The sequence below is a fragment of the Lytechinus pictus genome, chromosome 14, assembly GCF_037042905.1.
Source record: "Lytechinus pictus isolate F3 Inbred chromosome 14, Lp3.0, whole genome shotgun sequence".
NCBI lineage: Eukaryota > Metazoa > Echinodermata > Echinoidea > Temnopleuroida > Toxopneustidae > Lytechinus > Lytechinus pictus.
The window spans coordinates 7,043,324-7,066,081 of NC_087258.1; the positions used below are offsets into that span (position 1 = coordinate 7,043,324).

The 22,758-nt window shown below is 35.9% G+C and overlaps 2 protein-coding genes across 5 annotated transcripts; one reads left to right on the top strand and one right to left on the bottom strand.

Annotated features, from left to right (window-relative positions):
- Nucleotides 1-675: 675 nt before the first annotated feature.
- Nucleotides 676-6,604, bottom strand: LOC129276301 (beta-1,3-galactosyltransferase 6-like). Of its 3 annotated transcripts, none has more exons than XM_064109066.1 (3): nt 6,471-6,604; nt 5,693-5,745; nt 676-3,838 (listed from the first exon to the last, which is right to left on the bottom strand). In XM_064109066.1, exon 3 carries the CDS (start codon nt 3,827-3,829, stop codon nt 2,825-2,827), a length of 1,005 nt encoding a protein of 334 aa, XP_063965136.1. In that variant the 5' UTR covers nt 3,830-3,838; nt 5,693-5,745; nt 6,471-6,604; the 3' UTR covers nt 676-2,824. The 3 variants fall into 3 exon arrangements, with proteins under 3 accessions (XP_063965136.1, XP_063965137.1, XP_054768670.2); XM_064109067.1 differs by having other exon boundaries at nt 6,196-6,491; XM_054912695.2 differs by lacking the exon at nt 5,693-5,745 and having other exon boundaries at nt 6,471-6,516.
- Nucleotides 6,605-6,701: 97 nt separating this feature from the next.
- On the top strand, nt 6,702-21,536 carry LOC129276702 (ubiquitin-conjugating enzyme E2 J2-like). Of its 2 annotated transcripts, none has more exons than XM_054913099.2 (6): nt 6,702-6,796; nt 12,796-13,344; nt 13,771-13,914; nt 14,576-14,714; nt 17,499-17,579; nt 19,486-21,536. In XM_054913099.2, the coding sequence occupies exons 2-6, from the start codon at nt 13,226-13,228 to the stop codon at nt 19,726-19,728; spliced, it is 726 nt and encodes a 241-aa protein (XP_054769074.2). In that variant the 5' UTR covers nt 6,702-6,796; nt 12,796-13,225; the 3' UTR covers nt 19,729-21,536. The 2 variants fall into 2 exon arrangements, with proteins under 2 accessions (XP_054769074.2, XP_063965138.1); XM_064109068.1 differs by having other exon boundaries at nt 6,717-6,796; nt 13,196-13,344.
- Nucleotides 21,537-22,758: the final 1,222 nt, after the last annotated feature.

The window sequence follows — 22,758 nt, forward strand, 5'->3', positions numbered from 1 at the left end:
CCATGATATAAACTCGATTTCAATGAAAAGACAGGATAGACAGAAGCGGTTTGAACCAAAGTTAATCAAATTGGTTGTGGATGAGAAATTTATCAAAGTTTGAAAAGTCTCAATCTATGTATATGGTGATCCTCAAAATGGCATTGCTGCTTCATAATAACAAGTTTCTCCACATGTTTTGTAAACAAAATTTGTATTCTGTATCTCTCAAGATGCAGCCTTTCTCCTTCTTAGCTCAAGATAAACATGTATCTTTAAAAAATATATATTTCAAATAGTTTGTAAAAAAAAAAGATAAGCAGCATCATAAATGATGAGGATAATTTCAAATTCTGTGCATGACATAGCTGGAGAGTTATTCTACTGAATCTGCAAATTCGAGGATCGCCATAGAAAGTAAATTGAGACTTTCAGAACTTTGTCATTTCATAACCCATTTGAAAGGAACGTTCAAAAACTTGTGTCTGTCTGTTTTTTCCTCCATTAAATGGATATTTTTCCATGCAGGGTTTACAGTATAACCATGGTAAGAATGTTCAATAGTCAAGCAATAAAAGCTACCATGACAAAGAACAAAATCACCATAATTATGAGGTTTGTGAAACCGGGCCCAGTACTCCCTACTATATACTTAAAACAAATTAATATTGAAAAAAAGACAAGCATTGAAGCAGCTTTGAGTTGAAATACAAATAACATTTAATATTGATATCTTCTTGGAACATTTATCTTCACAATACTCTTACTTGTGACAAAACCTTTAAAAGCACAAAAACAGAAAATAGACTTATAAATAAAAGGGCACATGTGAGTGTGTCTTAGCCAAAATGGGTATTATCCAATGTGTTGTATGAGTTGTAGCTTAATCCATCTAGAAATGATATAGGGTGAATCAAGAAAATAGAAACAAATTAAGAAAAAAGAAGGGTTTGATGCAACTGGATGAAAACGAAATGGCAAATTTTGGTATTCTGAAGTTTTGCATCAATTCATGAAAAATTCATTTAATAAAAAGATGGGCTAAAAAGAAACAACAAACAAAAATTCAATCAATATTGGTTACAAAATGAGAAAGTGATGAAAGTTGTGAGATCTCAATTCACTTTTTATAGTGATTCTCAAGTTGGTGATGTTGCTATAAAGTGACAGGTTAGTAGTGCAACTCTCCATATATTTGTACATACAAGTTCATAACTTTCTCAACTTGCAACCAACTCTGTTTCTTTCTAGTCTCTGTCCCATCTTTTCATCAAAATCATCATGTATTTCCCCAAGAATTCACTATAACTCATCTCCTTCTGGTATAAAATAAACAATTGTGATGATGAACGTTAATACGTTATCATAACCAGGAAAAATATAACTTGCACCAAACAAACCTCTCTACAATGGAAACTAAGTTTTCAAGTTTCAACCATGAGAATAAGCACCTTCCAATATCCCTAAATTCCATAGATGCCTACAGGTACAAAATATGGTATAAAACATGCATTTCCCAAAAGTATACAGTCTTTTGGAACTGAGATCGCCCTTCTATGAGGTTACAATGCTCATTGCACAAATTGCGTATCATACAGTTTGAAAGATATTAATACTTATTTCAATATCAAATTGAAATTGCATATTTAAATAGCATGAGTTTTACCTCACAATAATTACTAAGTTATTCACTGTAAACTGAATATGTCCAAAATAGGCAAGCATAAAGTGACTGTTGTACTGGTCAAATTGTTAAATAAAGATTTAATACATTTCTCATCTGATTATATTAAAATGGAATATTAGTACATGAGAGCAAGAAGGTCAAGTGGTTAGTATTCACTTGGTCTACAATCAGTTGGTCTATTACTCAGATAGTCTACTACCAATAATGAGCTCATTTGGTCTATTATGTATCAGTTTGAAAAATATGGTTCATCAATAATCCATCTAATCATAGAGTAGACTACTTGGTGTTAGACCAAGTGGACATTCAATCAAAATGGGTATAGCCAGGGCTCCACACTAACCCTTTTTTTCTACTGGTCCAACCAGTTCATGTCGGACCAGTAAGTACCCATTTTTTCCATTTTTTACTGGTCCGAATCTAAAATATACTGGTCCCCCAAAATAAAGAAAAGCATAAAAAAGATTTGACTTTATTTTGCTGTCTTAATTTTATTGCCCCCCCCCCAAAAAAAAATAATACAACAAATAGTACACTCACACAATATATTGGAGAGCCATTCTTTAAGATAACAAAGCCATTTTTTAATTCACACAAGAGAAAATATGTGTCGGAATCATTTGTATCAGTTTTATATATTTTTTACTGGTCATGTCGGACCATTATATCTGGCTATTTCTGAAAAGTTACTGGCCCGACAGCAATTTTTACTGGTCTGGGACCGTCGGACAAGTGCTAGTGTTGTGCGCTGGTATAGCTCAATAAATGAATAGTAAATGTGCTTAATGACAATTAGACCAAAAGGTTAGTACACAAACTAGGATTAGATGCTGGATGAGACTGAATGGAAGGTAGACAAAGCAGATGTAGACCAAGTGGCAATTAATCATTCAAATACCAACAACCCCTTCCAAAAGAACATCACTTCATGCAGAGTTGCAGACCATGAAACAAACCATGTTACTTTTGTGTAATCAAGTAACATTTCAGGATGGTGGGCATTAAATACTAGCATACAGGTTGTTTTCAAGGCTGTTACAACTTGTTCACATACTTCAAAATCCTTTTAATCATTAAGTTTAAGAACTAATAAACATCGCATTCTGAAGGTTCATAATGGAAAAAAATTAGTTTCTGATTTTTGAAGTTGTAATTAGCCTAGGGTATACCATTTTTTCTCTGGCAGCATTCTGTCGGAATCTTTTGCCAATCATAAATATATGAAGGTCTTGTCTGGTATTCGCGAGAACACAAATGACCTGTGTCTTGGTAATGTTTCCATTTCTGCCTCATATCATCAGGGGTCTGTTTATGGGTGATCAAGTAAGTGTTTGAACATCCCCTCGACAAGTATTCAGTGTCGAATCTTGTGTCATGTTGACGATTCACTTCTACAGCTGCAAGCCATGATCCAAGTGAGACATCTTCCCCTTTGTATTTCTTGAGGTACTTTGCATTCAAACTCACAAAATGCACAAGATCTGCAGAGAGGATGTAGCCACCACCCTTAGCATATGGAAGATAGCGGTCGCACAGTACCCAGTCTGCCTCCGCGTATTTGCCGGCCTTATGAACACGAGCACGGCCATCAAAGAACCCCCAGAAGAGTCTCTCCTGGCCCTTTTGCTGCAGCTCCTTCGTCAAGGCATCAAGTCGAACAAAAGAATCATCGTCCACTTTGAGCACAAATTTATAATTCACATTCTGATCCAACCATACAAACATCTCAATCAACTTCTGTGTTAGGGCGTAGAAGCCATCCTTAAGGTCCGAAAGAAAAAGAAGATCGTTATATTTCTTCTGCTCCTTCTCTAAATCTTCCAACTGATCCGCTGGTAGGTCAGCAATACCAATCACAAATTTAACAATCATGTCGCTGGACCGTAATGTCAACCACGTGTCGCGTAAAACTTGACGTCCAGCGAGAAGTTTTGGTCCCGACATAACTAGTATAACTAAAAATGCAGAGAGTGGTTTAGCACCATCACTGTTATCCAACGTCCTTAACTGATCTCGGTTTGAACGCTCCCTCGGACAAGGTTTAGAGGAGTCCTCCGACAGGTTGCAGGATGACAGGAGGAGAACAACACCACAGAAAGAAAATACTGGGATGCATAAGAGAAGGCGGGTCAGAAACCAATGGAATGTGAGGGACATCCGCATTTTGATCACCTGCAACAAGAAAATTAAACATTAATTTTTCAATCTACGTTTAGACCAAACTACTTTGCCTATTAAAGATGAATCTTTAGGAAATGAAAATCTAACTTTGAAGAGGTTATAACGCCTGTTATCTTCATAATCTGGTCTATGAAAATGCTTGGACTTGGGGTGAATATTCAACTTCTAGTTCTAATGCAAGTTTTTTTTAATGGCATTCCATATAATCCCTCTTTGCTTTAAAGGTGAAGTTCACCCTGAGAAAAAGTTTATTGTAAAAATAGCAGAAAAAATAATAGAAAATTTTGACGAAGATTTTAGGGGAAATCCATCGAAGAATTAAAAAGTTATTGGAATTTTAATTATTTGATTTGTGACATCCTATGCGAGCAGCTTTTCTACATATCGTATGGTAAAAATTCAATGAAATGTCATTTTCTCAGAAACTTTAGTTTTATTGTACTTTTAGAATCTCAATACACAAATGATTTCACACCCGCTCCTAAAAAGAAAACAAAAAGAAGTGATCATGAATCATTAAAAAAATGAAAAATTCATATATTTTATATTACATAAATGTAACATATGGGGCAGCTGCTCGCTCATGACGTCACAAATCAAAAACTTGAAATTCTAATAACTTTCTTAATCTTTAATGGATTTTCCTCAAACCTTTGAACACCAATATTCTTTATTTTTCTGCTATTCTTACTTGTAACAAAGTTTTTCCTATAAAAACCATGTCCTGCTCCCATGCCTGTTTTAATTAATGGAGAATCAAAATTTGGGATCAAAATGCTTAGTGTGAGAGGGGGAAAATAACAAAACAGAATAATGAAAGTTTAGGAGAAAATATTGTATTCAAAATGAGATCATTAAGAAAATACAAATTTATTTGGCAATTTGGGGAGTAGATTACAAATTGTTCATAAATCTTGGGTCAAACTCTACCATTCCTTATATCATGACTTTGTGATTTTTCTCACTTTCAGTTCTCCAATTTGAGATATCCCTGGTAATAATAATAATAATATAAGGTATTTATATTGCGCACATCATATCCACCTTGTTAGGTGCTCAAGGCGCTCCTATATTACCCGGCTAAGCTAGGCGTTCATAGCGTACACAGCTTTTTAAGGAATTACTTCCTACCGGTACCCATTTACCTCACCTGGGTTGAGTGCAGCACATTGTGGATCAGTTTCTTGCTGAAGGAAATTACGCCATGGCTGGGATTCGAACCCACGACCCTCTGTTTCAAAGTCTGGAGACTAATCCACTGGGCCACAACGCTCCACAAGAGTTGTTGGTAACAACAACTCTTGATTTTTTTTCATATTTTTTTTCCAAAAGTCATTCAAGCTTTCACTTTATAACTGTATTCCTCTTCCTCTATGCAGTTACATAGTTTTTCTTTTTCTCTTAAAGTAATTTGCTATAATTTGTGTTGGATTGAGCAATGTCCTTTTATTTTTTTTCATAGTGATGTAGTCACTATGTAAACAATCTCAATGATATGGAATGCAGATTTATTGTACATATTCTTCCATCATTTTAAAGATTTGTGACCAAGTCAAATGTTGAAGTGTCTATATAAGGGACAAATAAAAAACTTGAATTTAATTGAATTGATTCTCCTTAACTGCAATAAAATTGGGCTAATTTCAGGTTAATCAATCAACCATGATTCATGAGTGCTGAATATATTCAGGAAAAAGGCAATTTATTTTATCATCAAATACAAGGGAAAAATCAGGGAGTCTAGCTAGAGAGATCTGATTGTTGCATGATTAAAAGTTCACAATATTGAGCTCAGCCCAAGATAATAGTACTTAATAGAAATGAGGAGAGATACTGTCCACTTACTTTAATCCATCAATGCTTGAACTTGTAAATAGTCCCTGACTCCCTGAGATGGCCTGTTCAAATTTTACAGAAAGCGAGAAACAATTACAAAGACAAGTAAAAAAAAGTGACTAAGAAAAATAGTGCAGTATTTTAGACAAGCGGAGTCTAATGAATTATGTAGATCTACTCTACTCTAGATCTGCTTGTCGCTGTCGAGGCTAGATCTTTTTCATTCATTGCATTGCAGAACATTTTCTACACTATATAGTGATGTCTAGACTAAGAGAAAACATATGAAACATCCAACCAGATTGTAAAAATAAAATGAATTATAACTAGAACTTTAATTCGTCATGAGGACGAATTAGGTGATCTGTCTCTGATTTCATGATCACGAAGAAATTCAGCATATTTATTGAGATCAATATGATCATCATACGCTAACAAGAAAAGGGCGGAAAAAAAAATAAATAAAAAAGAAAATTCGTACGAAATAGTTGATTTGTCGATTGACAGATCACCTAATAACGCAAAATCACATGGCAGCGGGATGGATGCCTGCAAAAGTGCAAGCGCTGCATCCACCAGGACCTGCCATCACCGCGCCGCCCACAACTGCACCCCACCGACTACCTCCATGTCCAACTAACCGGCTCCAGCCGACCAGCAATACGTCCACGACCACGTCACCGCTGAAGCCGCAGGTGCATACACTGATATTAACAGGGATCTAAATGAGAATTTCTACAACTACTATTTACTTAATATCAGTCATTAGCTATTGCAACACACTTACTTTAAGAACAGCGTGAAATGTATCGTAGATAGATACAAACTGTTTCCACCCGGATCTTACTGAGCTGAGCTGAAATAGCTGGCTGTGTAGCACTCAACTTGAGTTCTCGATCTCCCGTCTTTCTTGTGCCAGTCGTTTATATCTTTAGCTTTCGATCCGCGATGATATCCGTAGGTAAATTGTGCGGGAAAACTCGATTACATTATTGAAACGGCTGGTACGCCTCTAACTGATCATTACGTTGATCTTGAATGGAGGTCACTGCTAGTGCTAGCTGCTAAACGTCAATAATCTACAGACGGGTTGATGGACAACTACTTTAAAAGGTAACTTTTGAACATCTAACAAACTTTTGTTCATTGAATATTGTGTATACACTATGAGAAAGAATGAATTATCTGATATTTCTGATTTTGGTTCGGAAATTTGTGTTGATTGTATGAGTATTTATGTATCATTTGATGGGTTTGCTTACCGTAAAATCGTACATTCTGACACTGGCAGACTAATATGTTGGGCCATAATCATACAATACTAACCTCGTACTAGTCTGAGTGGGCCATAATCAGCGTGTGCGATTTCTAATGCACTCAAGTCAATATGTGCCACCGCAATTCTTGGATTTATGTATTGGAATCGCACATGGACAAAATCACTGGCTTTGCCTACACTATAGTAAACCAAATAACCAATTGCTCAGGGTTAACCAATCTTGCATTACATTACAACTGGGAGACTGGATGGGGCCTGTTGCATGAAAGGGTCTTTCGTAGAACCATTCTACATAAGAACGAGATATCGCTCAACTGTTTCACAAAGCCGATTTGGGCGATACGAAAAATGGTCCTTGGAAAGACACCTCCAGACATGTCCTACGTGGGCATGATCGTCTTTGCGCACCGCCCGCCACCGTCGGCATTGAGAGAAAATGCGTTTGCGGCAAGCCACACTGACATATCACCTTTTAACATTTTTTGGGGTTGCACACTGATGCATTTTATCTGGGATGGCGCCAAGTTATTTTTTGTATGGGGGCTAGTTGTCATCAATTTCAGGTCGACTTTTTGCACGGCAAGACGACCAAAAACAGATGTCATTTTAACTTCTCCGGGCATTATGTCCGGCCCGGGGGTAATGTAGGCCCAAATATTTTTTTAATGTTTTCTTTTATTCTCCGTCCTATCCCCACACCATTTCCATTGATTTTTTTTTAAATATCGAAATGGGCGGCACTATCTCTCTGACCCCTCATGCTTTCTCGTTATAGATAATTAAACAACATGAAAACAAATTTCTTTAAAAGAAATTATGTCAGGTAAAAAACGTGTTTATAACGTTCAGCAAAAAAAAACCACGATACAAAACTAAAATGTTAAACATGGTAAATCATTCATTTATTTTTATTTCATTTTCATTATAATTATTTTTTTTTGTTGAGATTAATTTTAATCCATGAAAATTAATTGTCGGATTTGGGCTAACTTGAGATGCGAAACAGTGAAACAAAACAAAAAATCTGCAGTAACAAGAACAGCTAATTGAATTTAAGATACAGATTATAGGGACAGTGATTTTCCGCGATAGCGGACAACGAACGGAATTCACGGAAAGGGCCTTTTGAAACGGGAAGTGGCATTTCAAACGGAAAATCACGGAAAACGTATTTTCCCTCAAAATACACAGAATAGCAACAGAAATTACTCCAAAATCACATCAAAATGAGAATATTAAATGGCCACAAAACCCCAGAAAACACGATCTCACTTCGCTACTATCATGACAATTCACACATCGTGACTGCACTCGACATCGGCACACTCGATTGTACCCCGTACCCGGCCGGCCGGGTTGCACTTCACACATTCGTTCAACTACACGGTCGTGTGTTGCTTCCCTCTACGTTTGAAGATGTAACAGCACGATATCGTGGTCTTAAAATCCAAGATGGCGGATTGGCAAAAGCCGTTGACTGATGATAACAATGTCCACAAAACCCCCAAATTATCAATGAAATATCATTTCACCGTGAAATAATGCTAATAATGTGAAAGGTGAGGATGTATGCATGCTAAATGGGTTTGTAAAAATATTTTATGCACCCGCATAGATCCGATTAGAACGGATTCTATTGTGTTGTTGGAACAGTAGCAGATACAAATTTTGACCAGTGTGTGTGTACGTGTTGTGATTTTGCTATTCAATGTGTAAACGAAATTGTCACTTTTCCGTGTGTACAAAGTCAATGGGGAAACGGAATTTCCGTTTTCTGACATGCTGAAATGGAATTTGAGATTTTCTGAAACGGAAAAGGCAATTTTTTGAAACGGAAAATCACTGTCCCTAAGATTAGGCCTATAGCTTACCAATCCATCACAATTATTACAAATGAAGATAAGCTAGTTCATTAAAGAAAAGATTATGGAAAGTCCATACGAAGAGGCGCATTTTAAATCGTAGGGTAGGCCCCTTTCGGCCCCTATGTAATGTTAAAGCAATAATGTAGTCTCTACTCCTCAACTTTGAAATGTTGAACATATTTATTTTTTATATTCTTAAACCTTATATTCTTATATAAGCTTCCATAAATAAGTGATCAACTTTAAAGATGACCAACGTTTATGATCGTTGTAATAGTTAGCATTATTTCTGTAAATAGTATTTTTCCATTGCGGATTGCACACCTTTTTCTATGTTTTAATTGTTATTGCAAAGCACTGCTTTATCCACTCGGAATGGAAGGTTAAGCAAAAGAAAAAAACGGGTCCTGGATCGGCCCGGAACTCGGCGCCACCGCTCAACACCGCCGCTGCAGGCCCGAGAGAAGCCTGGCCTCGCTAGGTGCACGCTATGCCCGAATGCATTTCCGTACCCTGCGATGTCAGTGAATTATGAATTGAACCTAAATATTTGTCCGAATCAATTCCCAAGTAACAGTCTTCAATTTGTTTCAATTTTGGTATCCTTTCTTCAAATTGTTTTTGCTCACTCATGCGTGAATAAGGAATAATCTAAGTAATATCAGATGAAAGAGGAGATTCTAAGCTTTACATTGGTAGGTCATTTGTCTATTGTACTTGTGATTAAGTTATGATAAATCATCGCTTAAACTCGGTTTTGTTTTTTCTGGGAAGCACTATATATGTTTGAACCTACTTATAATCTCCGAGCAGATAATTTAACTTTATTATATATATATATATATATATATATATATAGTTTTTGAAGAAATGGATGAAGAGAACATCCATTTCTTCACAAAATATTTAAACAAAAGAGTTGCCAAAGCTGTTGTACATGTATAATTTCACACATATATATATATATATATATATTTATTTATTATGCAATGCTCTGAAACCGGGTAATCAGTTGACTTTGTTCACGTTGCGATAGATTTTACAAAAAATAGGAAACACGGTGATATATTGATGCTACTTTGTAATATTGTGACGGGAAAGCAAGAAGCAATCAATATACATGTATGCTTACATGTGTGGTATCGTTAAGAAAACAGATCCTCTGAGAATACCTATTGTTATTTAATGCATGAATAAGATATAGGAAAGTGAAATTCTATGTGAATTTGGTACAAGGGGATAGAGAATTGCAGGCTTGTTTTGGGCACTGGGAGGCTTGCTCTGTGCATGCTTACTTTATTTTCATTCATAAATTGGCTTGCGGCTGTGGCTGGATGGTGTCACGTAATAAGCAATGTGTACGTTGCCCGCTTTTGCTGAATGCTATGACATCCATTCTGTACAATTTGCCACTTTCCAACCCTTCATTTATGAGAAAACCCAGAGCAAAAGATGATTCTTTCTGGACATCGCATTGCATGCCCCCCCCCCTCTCCCCTCCCCGCAACAATGAACAATTTTATTGCATTGCATTGCCATTGGCCTTGCAGAGCCAATGCTAACTCCATAAAATTGCCACTGCAGAATCTGTGAAAGATTCTTGTTTTCAGATACATGATTGTCTTTTCTTTCTTGATAAGAAAATCAGGGACTCAGTTTAATAATTATGAGGGGAGCAATAAAAAGCTCTCCTAGAACTTTTAAGGAGAGCGGTAGAGGAGCACTGCAAAAAGCTTTTCTTCAACATACAAGGGGAGCGTTTTGTCCAATTAACAAAACGGATGGAGGAAATATATGTACTAAGTTACAATCAACAACCAAAGGAAGGAAACAATCGAATATGTAATATTGATGCTGTACCTCATTGAACATGTCATTGTAATTCTTGAAATATAATTGTTTTACAATGTATTGTAATGAGATTGTGTGTTATAAAACCTGTTTGAGTGAGGTTTTGACTTTGGCTAAAAGTTAAGTCACTGACAATTTTTTTTTTTTCGGGGGCTCCATTTTAAATTTTTTGTCAAATTTCGGGGGCTATTTTTAAATGCTCTTTTTGTATTTGAGGAATACCTGTTCACTTATTAATAATGAATTATATTACTTTTTGTTTGATATTGTATGATTTTTAAAGTTATTTTTTCATGCTTAGAATCTTGGATGTGGGTGTGTGTGTGTGTGTGTGTGTGTGACTGTGAGTTGGACTTGGATATAAATTAATTCAATATCTAATTTCTACTCAGTCTATTCCAGTACAATACCCTGTACTCGGCCTTGTACATGTAATAAAGGCCCACATAACCTCGTTCGTAGGATGAGTGACATTTTTTTCGGGGGCTCCATTTTTAATTTTTTGTCAAATTTCGGGGGCTATTTTTAAATGCTCTTTTTGTATTTGAGGAATACCTGTTCACTTATTAATAATGAATTATATTACTTTTTGTTTGATATTGTATGATTTTTAAAGTTATTTTTTCATGCTTAGAATCTTGGATGTGGGTGTGTGTGTGTGTGTGTGTGTGACTGTGAGTTGGACTTGGATATAAATGAATTCAATATCTAATTTCTACTCCGTTTATTCCAGTACAATACCCTGTACTCGGCCTTGTACATGTAATAAAGGCCCACATAACCTCGTTCGTAGGATGAGTGACATACCCTAACTTTTCCTGAAGTTCTTTGAAAACGCAGATCTCCATGAAAATTGCATTTCTCTATGGGGGAGTCTAAATTCGGTGAGAATGTATTCATTAAGAACTTAAATATACATGACAATGAAGAAATCATCAAACTTTATTGGCAGTTTTGAATAATATACCTGAAATGTAAACTCTGTCTGAAAGAGAAAATCACCATCATTGAGGCCTTTACTGAGCGAATTGTCCCCCAGAGCTCTGGCAGAGAGACAGAGCTCCGACTGGCTAGCTAGAACAAACGCCAATGCGTGCGCGAGCCTGCCGCCGGCCTTGTAAAATAGATGGAGCTTTGTTTGATGATTTATTGTCTGATATTTACCTCATCCCCTAGAAAAAGAAAACAAATGATTTTTTAGTTATAATTAATAAATAAGGTAACTTATTTTGGATGTTAATAGGCCGTTTTGAAAAGCAAAGCCGAATGACAACTCACCAATGCTAGGTTACTAGACTCTGGTATTTATTTCCTCTTTTATCACAGAATTGTGATATCTGTAGGGGAAACATGTGCATTCGAAATTGCACATGGTGGTAGTCATAATGGACCCCTTTACATGCAACTCTTTCCCGACCGTTGCGTTGATTTTTTTTCCATACCTGGTACCATGTGTATGGAAATACGTGGTACAGAAAAAAAGACGCAAAATTTGAAACTGCGCTCCTCGCTATTTTCAAGGCTTATTCATGATTTTGAGTGTGGATTTTGGATGATTTTTAAATGGTAAGCGGAGCTCGAGCATATGGCGCTAGTGGGCCGTTGAGTTGTTATCACTCGGCAGTAATTCCGGGGGCGACATTCAGATTACCGCGCAGCTCAGCGATCGCGAGGCGCGCTATTAATCGCGCTACCTAAAATGGATTAAGGCGCGCATGTAGCGCGCGATCGCTCTCGCGCGCCTTAAAATCGAGTCCCTGGAAAATGCTTGTTAAATACATGTTTATGGTATTCTTTGATGATTGACATCACCATTTTACAGTGCCATTTTAGATGAATCCACAGCTATTTTCAAAATAAAAAAAATGACCCTTCTGTATTCTTATCTTTACTTTATTTTTTAATGTGTTTTTACATGCCTTGTTTGGCAATTGGCCAACCTAAAACACCAGTATGACTGAATAAGTGACAGAATAACAGTACCGTATACTTGTGATAATGAAATGACTTATCTTGAATATAGGTTATGGGATTGATTTTGGTTTGTTAACTGTGTGTTTATAGCTTCTTTAGATTCATCAAATAACATTTCTACCCCTTTTTATTTTCTTGGGCAGACAAAGAGATGATAAAACAAAGAAGTTCCAAACTCCTGAATCTTGTTCATGATGGAAATTTAGAGCTGTTCAGTTTCTAACTGGAGTTCCATTTACACCAGTCATCTTTAATGCAGAACTTCTACATGTATCTTGGATTTTGATAAATGTTTTTCAGTTCATGAATGGTTTTTGGTAGACTTTTAGAAGTCACAAAGAACTTCAACATAATAGCTACCCTTTCAAGTAGGCTGAAGAGATCAGAAAGTCTCCAGAACTGAATCAGGAAGACACTTAGATAATATCTGTTTGAATTTCCTGTATTTATATCGGGGAGTTGGACTGACACCCAATTGATTGGATAGTGGGAGTGAAGTAAGCTACACTTTACCACTCTGCGGTTCTGTTGCCAATTTGATAGGATATTACTGATCACACCTGAGACACCAAGATGAGCAAGAGGGTGAACACAACGGCTTCCGCAAGGCTGAAACAGGACTACTTGAGACTCAAGAAAGATCCAGTCCCTTATGTTACAGCAGAGCCTTTGCCATCAAATATCCTTGAATGGTAAAAAAATTGTTTCTTTATTTTCATTCCTCAACGAATTTGTGCTTTTCTTTGGAAGCCTAAATAGATTCATACATAACTGCTTTTACTCCTTTCCACTTACACTTAAGAGTAAATTACAAAATTTTAAATTGCTATCAGTTTGTGTATCAGGGCAGGGCTTACAATGTATTTATAATGTAGTGGTGAGCGCAGAGGAACCTGATTTTTCTACCAAACGAGGAATTGCAATTAAACTTTAATTGCACTTCAATATTTCTAGTTTCCAAATATTACATTTATGCTTATTCATCAAGAATGTTGAGTTAATTCTGAAAAACTGAGAGAAACCTAGTGGAACTAATAGAAGTTTTTTTCATCTTTAATATCCAAACTGTAACAACATCTATATTAACAGCAAATTTGACTTGTATATCTTAATTCCAGGCACTATGTTGTACGAGGTCCGAAGGAAACACCTTATGAGGGTGGTTTATACCATGGCAAGTTGGTGTTCCCAAGAGAATTTCCTTTCAAACCTCCTAGCATCTACATGATTACACCCAATGGAAGATTCAAAACCAACACAAGGTAATGTCAGTTTTAGATCCTGCAAAATACAAATAAAGAGTTATTATAAAAGCAAGAGCGTACATGTACTGATTTGTGCACAATTTTATTTGTATTGGAAAAATAAAATGTTTTGAGTGGGAAAGTACTTTTTTGCTACCTGGTAATAAACTAATGGTAATATAATTATTGCAATGACATGTGGAGGTATTGAGTGGTGAATGAATGTGTTATCATTCAAGCATGCCTACATGTATATCATGCTAGCAAGGAACACAAAAATGAAAATTCTGCTGTACTGCAAGCCTTCTAGTTGAAGTAAAGTCTGAATAAGCTTCAAACTGCAGCAAGATGGCTTGATGTTACTTAGAAAAAAATAGTTTGCTTTTAGTCCTTCAGGAAGGATTGCAATAGACAGGAATTCAGTTGTGATAGTCATACCACTATTTGAAACTTGAATCGGGAAGGTTTCTGGTTTGAATTTTCATATCAAATGATATAATTTTTTCCAAAATTAGATTGTAAATGGATGTGCGCAGTGCTATTTCATTTATCATTTCTTTTATTTTAACACGATACACATACATCAGCCAATGACTGTTCTTCAGAACTTCCGTAGTTACATGCACCTGTAGTATCTTGATTAGATGATCATTCTAGAGTTGTATTGTTTTTTCATCAGGTTATGTTTGTCAATAAGTGATTTTCATCCCGATACCTGGAACCCAGCCTGGTCTGTATCCACTATCCTAACTGGTTTACTCAGCTTCATGGTCGAGAAAAATCCAACATGGGGCAGCATAGAAACAACAGATTTTGTTGTAAGTGTTTATTACTTTTTATTTCGTTTGAAGACATGGGAACAGAATCACTAGAATACTCTCGATCACGAATTAAACTGTCAGTTTGATTTTCCAAGCGAGTAGAGCGAGTGAACAAAAAAAAAACAATGAATACAGGCATTTATACTTGTATATCTAATGTACATGTAACTTATCCGTGATATTTCAAGTTATGTGTTTATTTTGTCTCTTGAGAGTGACTGTAATCAGAGAACATGTCTTAAAGTCTTATTTTAAGACAAGGCCACTTTTCTTGAGGGCACACAATTCCTATACGGTAAAGCACAAATGGTAAAAATTTAGAAAGGTTGGAAAAATTTACAAAGCCAATGAGAGAGGCAATTAAGGCCAATCAACGCGGCATCCATAGCTTTGGTGGCATTAGAATAAGTTTTTAAAGCCCTTATAAAATATTTAACTCCTTGATAATTATGGATTTCTTATTTCCTCTGTGGGGAAATGGTTTGTGGGATAGCCTGTTCAAGCCTACTGATTTTACTGCTACTGTACATGTATGTATATGTTTTTTATGACCTAGCAAGTAAACTCATCAATCAATCCATCAGTCAATCAATCAAAAGCCTACATGTAATCAATCAATCAGTTCTCTTTCAATTTCTGTAATTATCCTTGAAAACATCAAAAACTCACATTTGAAAACTCCTGGAATTCAAGAGAAATTAACTTACTGAAAATCTAAGTACCTTTGTATGAACCATGCATGTACACATGAATGAACATGAGAATACCTTTACAGTTGTTTGCTTGTTTCAGGTTAAGACCTTTCAGTCAAAAGCAAATTTGATCTATCATTGTGTGTAGAGACTGCATGTAAATTGTAAAAACTATACCATTCAGTATTTAAGGCACAACATTTTACAGTTTGTATGCACCAAAGTAATGCACAATGAAAATGTTATTGAAACCATATTGCATATCTCTTCTCTTGAGTGCAAGAGTATTAGAAGCAGGCTTTGGGGTTTATACATGTATGGATTCAACTGAAGTTGTGTTTAAATTATCGGCCATACATGTATATATCCCACTATTTGAGACGGATCTCATCTTTCTCTATCAGAAAAGTAGCTTGTATCAGTTGCCATCCATGTACATTATGTATTTTCTTAATTGATTGATAGATTGATTGATTGTTTGTGTACAATGAATTGACTGTTAATCACTGATACTCATGTACATAACAACTGAATTAAATTTTGATTACAAAAGAGAACTAAGTTCCAAAATGGACCAAATGGAGTTTGAACTTATAGGGGAATCCAACCCAAACAAAAACTTGTTTTTATAAGGAAAAGAAAAATCAGACAAGTTAATAGGTGAAAGTTTGAACAATATTGGACAAACAACAAGAAAGTTATGAATTTTTAAAGTTGTAAATATTGGTAATCACTATACCCATGGAGACTTCAAATTGGCCGCATATGGGATGTCATAGTGATGTAAGGCAAGAACTACTCTTCCATGTACTCCAATACATATTATGGCTAAAATGTCATTTTTCCCAAAAGTTTTATTTCAAATTATATTTTTCTTTCATGAGGACATAAAACAATATACTTCCTGGGTTATGTTTTGATTACTGCCCCAGGGGAATGGGTACTTAGGCGAAAACCACAAATCCCTGATAATAAAGTACATGGCCTATGGGAAAGTTGTCCTTGCCCCTTGTCATAATTTACTTACCCAGTGGCCAATTTGAAATCTACATAGTATTAGTGATCTCAATTTTAAAGCAGCTATAACTTTCTTATTGCTTGTCCGATTTCTTTCAAACTTTCACCATTCTGTTTAATTTATTTTTCTCGTTCCCAACGCAACATTTTATGGCCAAGGCTGGATTCCCCTTTAAGGCATTATGTAATGAGTGCTGGGGATGTTTATGCAGTCTGTCCTAATTATCTTCAAGGGTAATTTATGAACCAGATAGTATGTTTATTATATCAAACAGCTGTGTGCTATAGACTTACTGTACATGTAATAGAAAGTTAGCTTACTCTGTATGGCCTTTTAAATGCTTTAAAATCATGATTAATATCATATTTTAATCTAAGCTATTAAATTTGGTGATTTATAGGAGTGGATCTTTATGACTAATCTGGATTGTGACATAGGATATTTAAAAACGTTTTGTTCATTTAGTTCTATGTGTGTATCTGTGACTGAAGTAATCATTTAAGTGCTAAATGATATATTCTACATGTTTAGATACATGTATTCAGTTTACGTAATGATACAATCTTGATTAGATGGTAAAAAGAGCCATTTGTTGTTAGTCATAGCAGTATCATACTACATAGGTGTATAAGGTCTTAAATGACACTTTTGTTGTAATACCACTGTAATAATAATCTAACCAACCTTTTGTAAGATTTAATAGGATATTCTGATCAGAATCAGTGAATTTTCGTAACTTTTAGGTTTTACTCCCAATTTAATTTCCAGGTCCAGGGAATAATTTTCCTGGTATCACATCGCAATTTGCTCCACATTTTTGAAAGATTGCTATGCATAAAGTCTTTTGTATAGCATATTTTTACATAGGACTGTACATTACTTAGTTGAGAGCTTTCTCTTATGACCAAAAATGCTATTCAAATTTGTAAATCAAAATTATTCCCTGAGGTTTATTTTGTTGCAGATACAATAGCAATTATAATGTTCTTGCAATACATGTATGAAAATCACAGATTTCATTGCAATAATTGAATATTCATGGTTTTCTCATTCTTCTATTCTTTTCAACAGAAAAAGCAATTTGCCCATGATAGCGGAGCCTTCAATTTAAAGAATTCAACATTTATAGAACTCTTCCCAGATACTGCCAAAGTATGTACATGAAGATTCCTATATTTCACAGTAAACACTTCATCTATCTTTGATGGGTTGTGGAAACCTCGTTTCTAAATTCAATAAAATAGCTCAGATGAAGCTCTATATCGTAACGACGGCTCGGATTGTCCTACGAGTCTCGCTATAAGAGTCTATTGTCGAGGATGGCCAAAGCTTAAATAATACCGTTGAAGCTAAATAAAAGTCATCACACAGGAAATTATAGTTCAGTAGTTTATTACTGTTCAAAACTTGATAGAGGTGCAAGAGAGTATGTGATGATGACAAATCAATGACTCCAGCGATAAATGGAAAAATAGTAACTGAGATAACTTCGAATGATACTGGAACAATGATAAGAACTTAACTTGTGATATTTCTGAACTATACGTACGACTGGAATCATACAGGAAAAACTCTCTAAAAACTAAACTTGACTGAGATGCTGCTGCTTATATACAATTTCTGGACATAGCATGAAGCACACAGCGAAAACCCAGATTCAGAGAAGAGAGAGAGAGAGAGAGAGAGAGGATAAATCATTCCAACAAGGATAGGATAAAATCAAGTAATAGAATAAGCACATACCGACCAATACACTGACCACAAGGTTAAACTAGGAGTTCGGACATTAGGAGTTGAGGGAGAGAAGTCTGAAGGGCAGGGCAAAGTCATCTATATAGAACAATTTATATATGTCAGAGAGAAAGCGGAGGGAGTTACTGAACATAAATGTGCAGCCAAGGTAATAAACAAGAACGAGTTTCTGAAAGTAGTCGCAAGGTTAAAGAGAACTACACAGGTTTGAAAGTCAATGGAAAGGGAAAGAGAGGAGGGATGAAAGTTACTGGAAGGAGAAGTGAGGAGGGTTGAAAGTCACTGGAAAGAGAAAATGAGGAGGGTTGAAAGTCACAGGAAAGAGAAAGTGAGGAGAGTAAAACTTCTGAAAGTAGATGCAAGGTCGAATAGAAGGGAGATGCACTGTTAGCGATTTCTGAAAGACGAAGGAAAGCCAAAATGAGGAGAAAACAGAGTGGACAGACCAGTAGAGTTTGACCCTGAGCAAGTTGGATTACAGTACAAGAGAGGGCTTGGCTGTGTGCAGGTTACTGGGCAAGTTAAAAGTGACATTCACAATTGATCTTATCAAGACATTCATTACATGAATGAGTAGAATACAATTTAATATAATAAACACTACTAATTAAAGCATAAGAATGGAAATATATACATAAACATGATAAGAGAATATTGGACATCAACCAAAATGTGTGACAATATTATAGTTACGAGATAGTGGCAACCATCTTTTTTTCTGGGAAAGATTTCTGTACAGGAATAAGGAGACTATTTTCAGGCAATATAAGATTGCAACCATTGCAATATTTATAAAATACACCATTTTCTGAGCTGCCCCCCAAATTTGCAAATTTTTAGATGTAAGGTTAACAGCCCAGCAACGATTAGAGGATCATCTTGCAATACAAAAAGTTTATACTTTGTAAATTTTTTTTTTTTTTGGGGGGGGTGGGAGTATTGTGCATTGCCTGTATTGTGATTGCCTTTAAAGCATCTATGATCTGGTGTTAACATTGCATTGAGGAATGTGAATCTCCACAACAGTATTAAATAAATTCTCAAGTTCTGATTAGATTCAAATGCTTAGTACAAAGAAAAGCATCTGCTGAACTACATACACATGGATCATCTTTCTGACCAATTTAGCTTGTACTTATGATGAATGTAGAGCATTTGAAGAGCAATCCTTGGCAGTAGAGTGTTTATTACAGTATTCTTAAAAAATATCATGATCTTCAAAAATATGATTACTCACTATGATAACATGTATATCCTTCATTACCACAACTGGAATTTATGTTTGTCCCTTTTTTGTCCTTGTTAGGAGATAAGACAGAAAATCAAGAAAGAAGAAGAGGATTTGAAACAGCTCTCGGAATCCAACGCCTCCAAGTCCCCAGACCACGCCCAACTGAGGCAGAGGACGAATAACTTCAACGCTCCCGCAGAACGACCCCCTGGAATCGTGGGCAGCACCATGGCCAACGTGCTTGTTATCATCGGCTTTGCAGCGTTTGCATGGACAGTTAAATATGTACTGCGCAGCATAGCCAACACTGATCAATAGGAAAGATGGATTTTTTTTTTTTTGCTATGAACATTGAATTTGTAAGCGGTGTCAGCTAAGCTGGTGAAATTTTGACAGAGGTAATAAGTGAACCGGAGTGTATAACTCTGTTCGTAACTTATGCCTAGTTTACATTTGCTACACTCAATCGTATGATCAGTTGGTCTTCGAAATCTAGGGGGCATCGTTGGTGGCTAGGGGCTATCATTTTCAGGTACGACCATTGTATGTTTTCATGTGTCGGGCATCACAGAGGAGCCATATATAAAGTCCTACAGAGGCCGTACAAAGATCGTACAGCTATTGTACAATGAACACAATGAGATAGTGCAATTGTACTGTGATCATATGATGACACTGTGCTTGACCCCGTCATACAAAGGTCAGCGATTGATCGTATGCTTGATTTTCACGATTGATTGTACATCTTGTTTAATGCAATCAATCATAAAGATATTCTTCTACGATGATTGCTAAGCTTTGTGTTACGGGCCCCTGATTGTACTATGTGTTGAAGGGCTGCATCATACAATTTATAAAAATTTGTTTAAACTCCACGCTAAAGAAAATCATGGGGGCTGAGGAGATTGGGAATCCGTACGATAACTGTGGGATTGTCGCATGCCACTCAGGGTGATAGTGTGATTTAGAGGGATATGATGAGATTAGGGTCACTCTACACTGACCGTGATGCATAATGCTGCTTTCCATATACATGTAGCAAGATGGCATGGACATCAATCTGCTGTGTGGCCGCTCTCCAATTAATCTCTATTAAGTAAGCTGTTTGGAGATATCTTGTATCTCACAAATCAATAGACACACTTAAAAAAAAGTTTACCCAGTAGTGAGTTCAAAGGCAAGATGCATGTTTGTTGGGCAAAACAACGCCTACATATGATGTTGTATAAGTGTTACTCATCGTTGTGTAAAAATTACCTATAAAACATGCATGTTTTTAAATATTGGGCAACTTTTTACTCAATTTTTTTTTCAGGTGCAGAGATCATTTTCAAGCGCTGGTCTAGTCAGTGCTTGCTTGGTTGAGGACAAATCCCTTTTTTTTTGCTATTGGAATCCTGCCAATGCACTCGTAGCTTTTAGCAGGATATCAACCTACAATTGCCACTCTCAACCCAGGTGTTGAATCAGGAAAAATAATTACTGAATGTTTTGACTAATGAGATGATGGCCTATTGGAGCTCAGTTGGATTGCATATTAAAACATGCCAACTTTGTACTGATGGGGGGGAGGTTTAGAGCCCCCCCCCCCATTTTCAAAATGAATTATTTAGTAATAATAATAAAAATAATTTTTTTTTCTTGTATTAAGCATATGTTATTATCTAATGTTTCTATGCACTTCCAAAGCATTGGATAGTGTATCAGAACCAGTGTTAGAAAAGAATATCTAGCAATCGATTCTCCTAACGGCAACTTTGGCTTTTATTCCTGGTAAGAATATATTGTCATAATGTATGTTTGTAACATACATGTACCTGATTCATTTCATTTATTCTGTTGTTGTTGACTCAAGGGTTTTGAGTAAAAACAAAGCTAGCCATTCCAGATATTCTCATCTTAGCTTTGATATTCTAATGATCACCTGCTTATAATGTTATTTTTTAGAATTTGTATCTGATGACAGGATAAGTGCATTGAACACTCAGTTAATCCCTGTATGGAAATAAGCTTTTATCATTAATAGTTATTTTCTTTAGTGGTATGTCCATTATTGCGCAATTGGTTCAGCATAAGTTTTCCCATTCAACACTGTTTTCCAAATCCCAAGATAATGAAAAGACCCTTTGAAATTTCACCAGCTTTTTATATTAATTTGTACTGTAAATAGATTAAAGATTATATATATATGTAGTGATTATAGATAGCTATGTTAAATAATCAATGAGATTATTATTTATACACATTATTGCCATATCTTCTATCAATATAACGAATCGTCGACTTTAAATTCAATGTCTGGTGTGTATTGGCATAAATCTCCTCCAGAATAGCGGTTTGGGGGAAATGTAGTACATTGGGAGGAAATGATTGTAGAACTGGGCTATTTCAAACAGAGGGTCATGGGTTCAAATCCTAGCCATGGCGTGTTTTCCTTCAGCAAGAAATCTATCCATTCTGAGCTGCACTCAACCAAGGTGAGGTGAATGGGTACCCGGAGAATTTATTCCTTGCATGCACTGAGCGCCGGTGATGGTAGCTCGAGCTTAAGCCGGGGTAATAATAGCAGTGCTTTGTATCCTTAGGCAAAAAGCACTTTGTAAATCCAGCTATTATTTATTATCATTATAATTTGCTTATGAAATGTAAAAAAATGCAAATAGAGCCCCTGATTTTGCAAGCTGGGTTCCATAAAAATATAATAATGGACAAAATTCAGAAGAATGAGTGCCATACAGATAAGAATATGAATTTATTCCTTGGCTGATATGATGTCTACAGTGATTATCTTGTGTCGTCGTGGGTACATTGTGCAATTTCAGCAAAATGCGGACTTCATATGATACAATTTGCAGGATCTACATTACATGTAGCACACACGTCAACTCCTATACACGTGGCTGCATAACCACGTTTATGTACATTGTTTTGATGTGAGATTCGTATCGTCCCACCAACCGTAAACACAGATCCCCATGACATAAAGCTGAGCAACTGATCATGGGGACAATTTCTATGATAGATTACATTGTTTACTATGTATGATCAATCATCAAAAAACCAGCCCCACTATCGATCATAAAACTTGATGTTACAGAGGCCCAGGTCACAAGTAATTTGCATAATCAATTTATTTCAATTTCATAGATTTTCCTTCAATTTTATTCTTGGAATTCTATTGATCAAGAAAAGTTTTACAATTAGATACCCCCTAAATAAAGTCCATGTCTGGTGAATTTTATAATCAGAGAGCTGAGCCCTGTAACATAAAGCTTAGCGATTGATCGTGGAGCTGATTTCTACAATTGATCATACACAATAATCAATGCAATCAATCGTAGAAACCAG

Bases quoted from the DNA above. Each gene is read 5' to 3' on its own strand.
- LOC129276301 (XM_064109066.1), bottom strand. From the start codon at position 3,829: ATGCGGATGTCCCTCACATTCCATTGGTTTCTGACCCGCCTTCTCTTA.
- LOC129276702 (XM_054913099.2), top strand. From the start codon at position 13,226: ATGAGCAAGAGGGTGAACACAACGGCTTCCGCAAGGCTGAAACAGGAC. The intron at 13,345-13,770 runs GTAAAAAAATTG...TCTTAATTCCAG, and splicing joins CCATCAAATATCCTTGAATG to GCACTATGTTGTACGAGGTC. The intron at 14,715-17,498 runs GTAAGTGTTTAT...TCTTTTCAACAG, and splicing joins TAGAAACAACAGATTTTGTT to AAAAAGCAATTTGCCCATGA.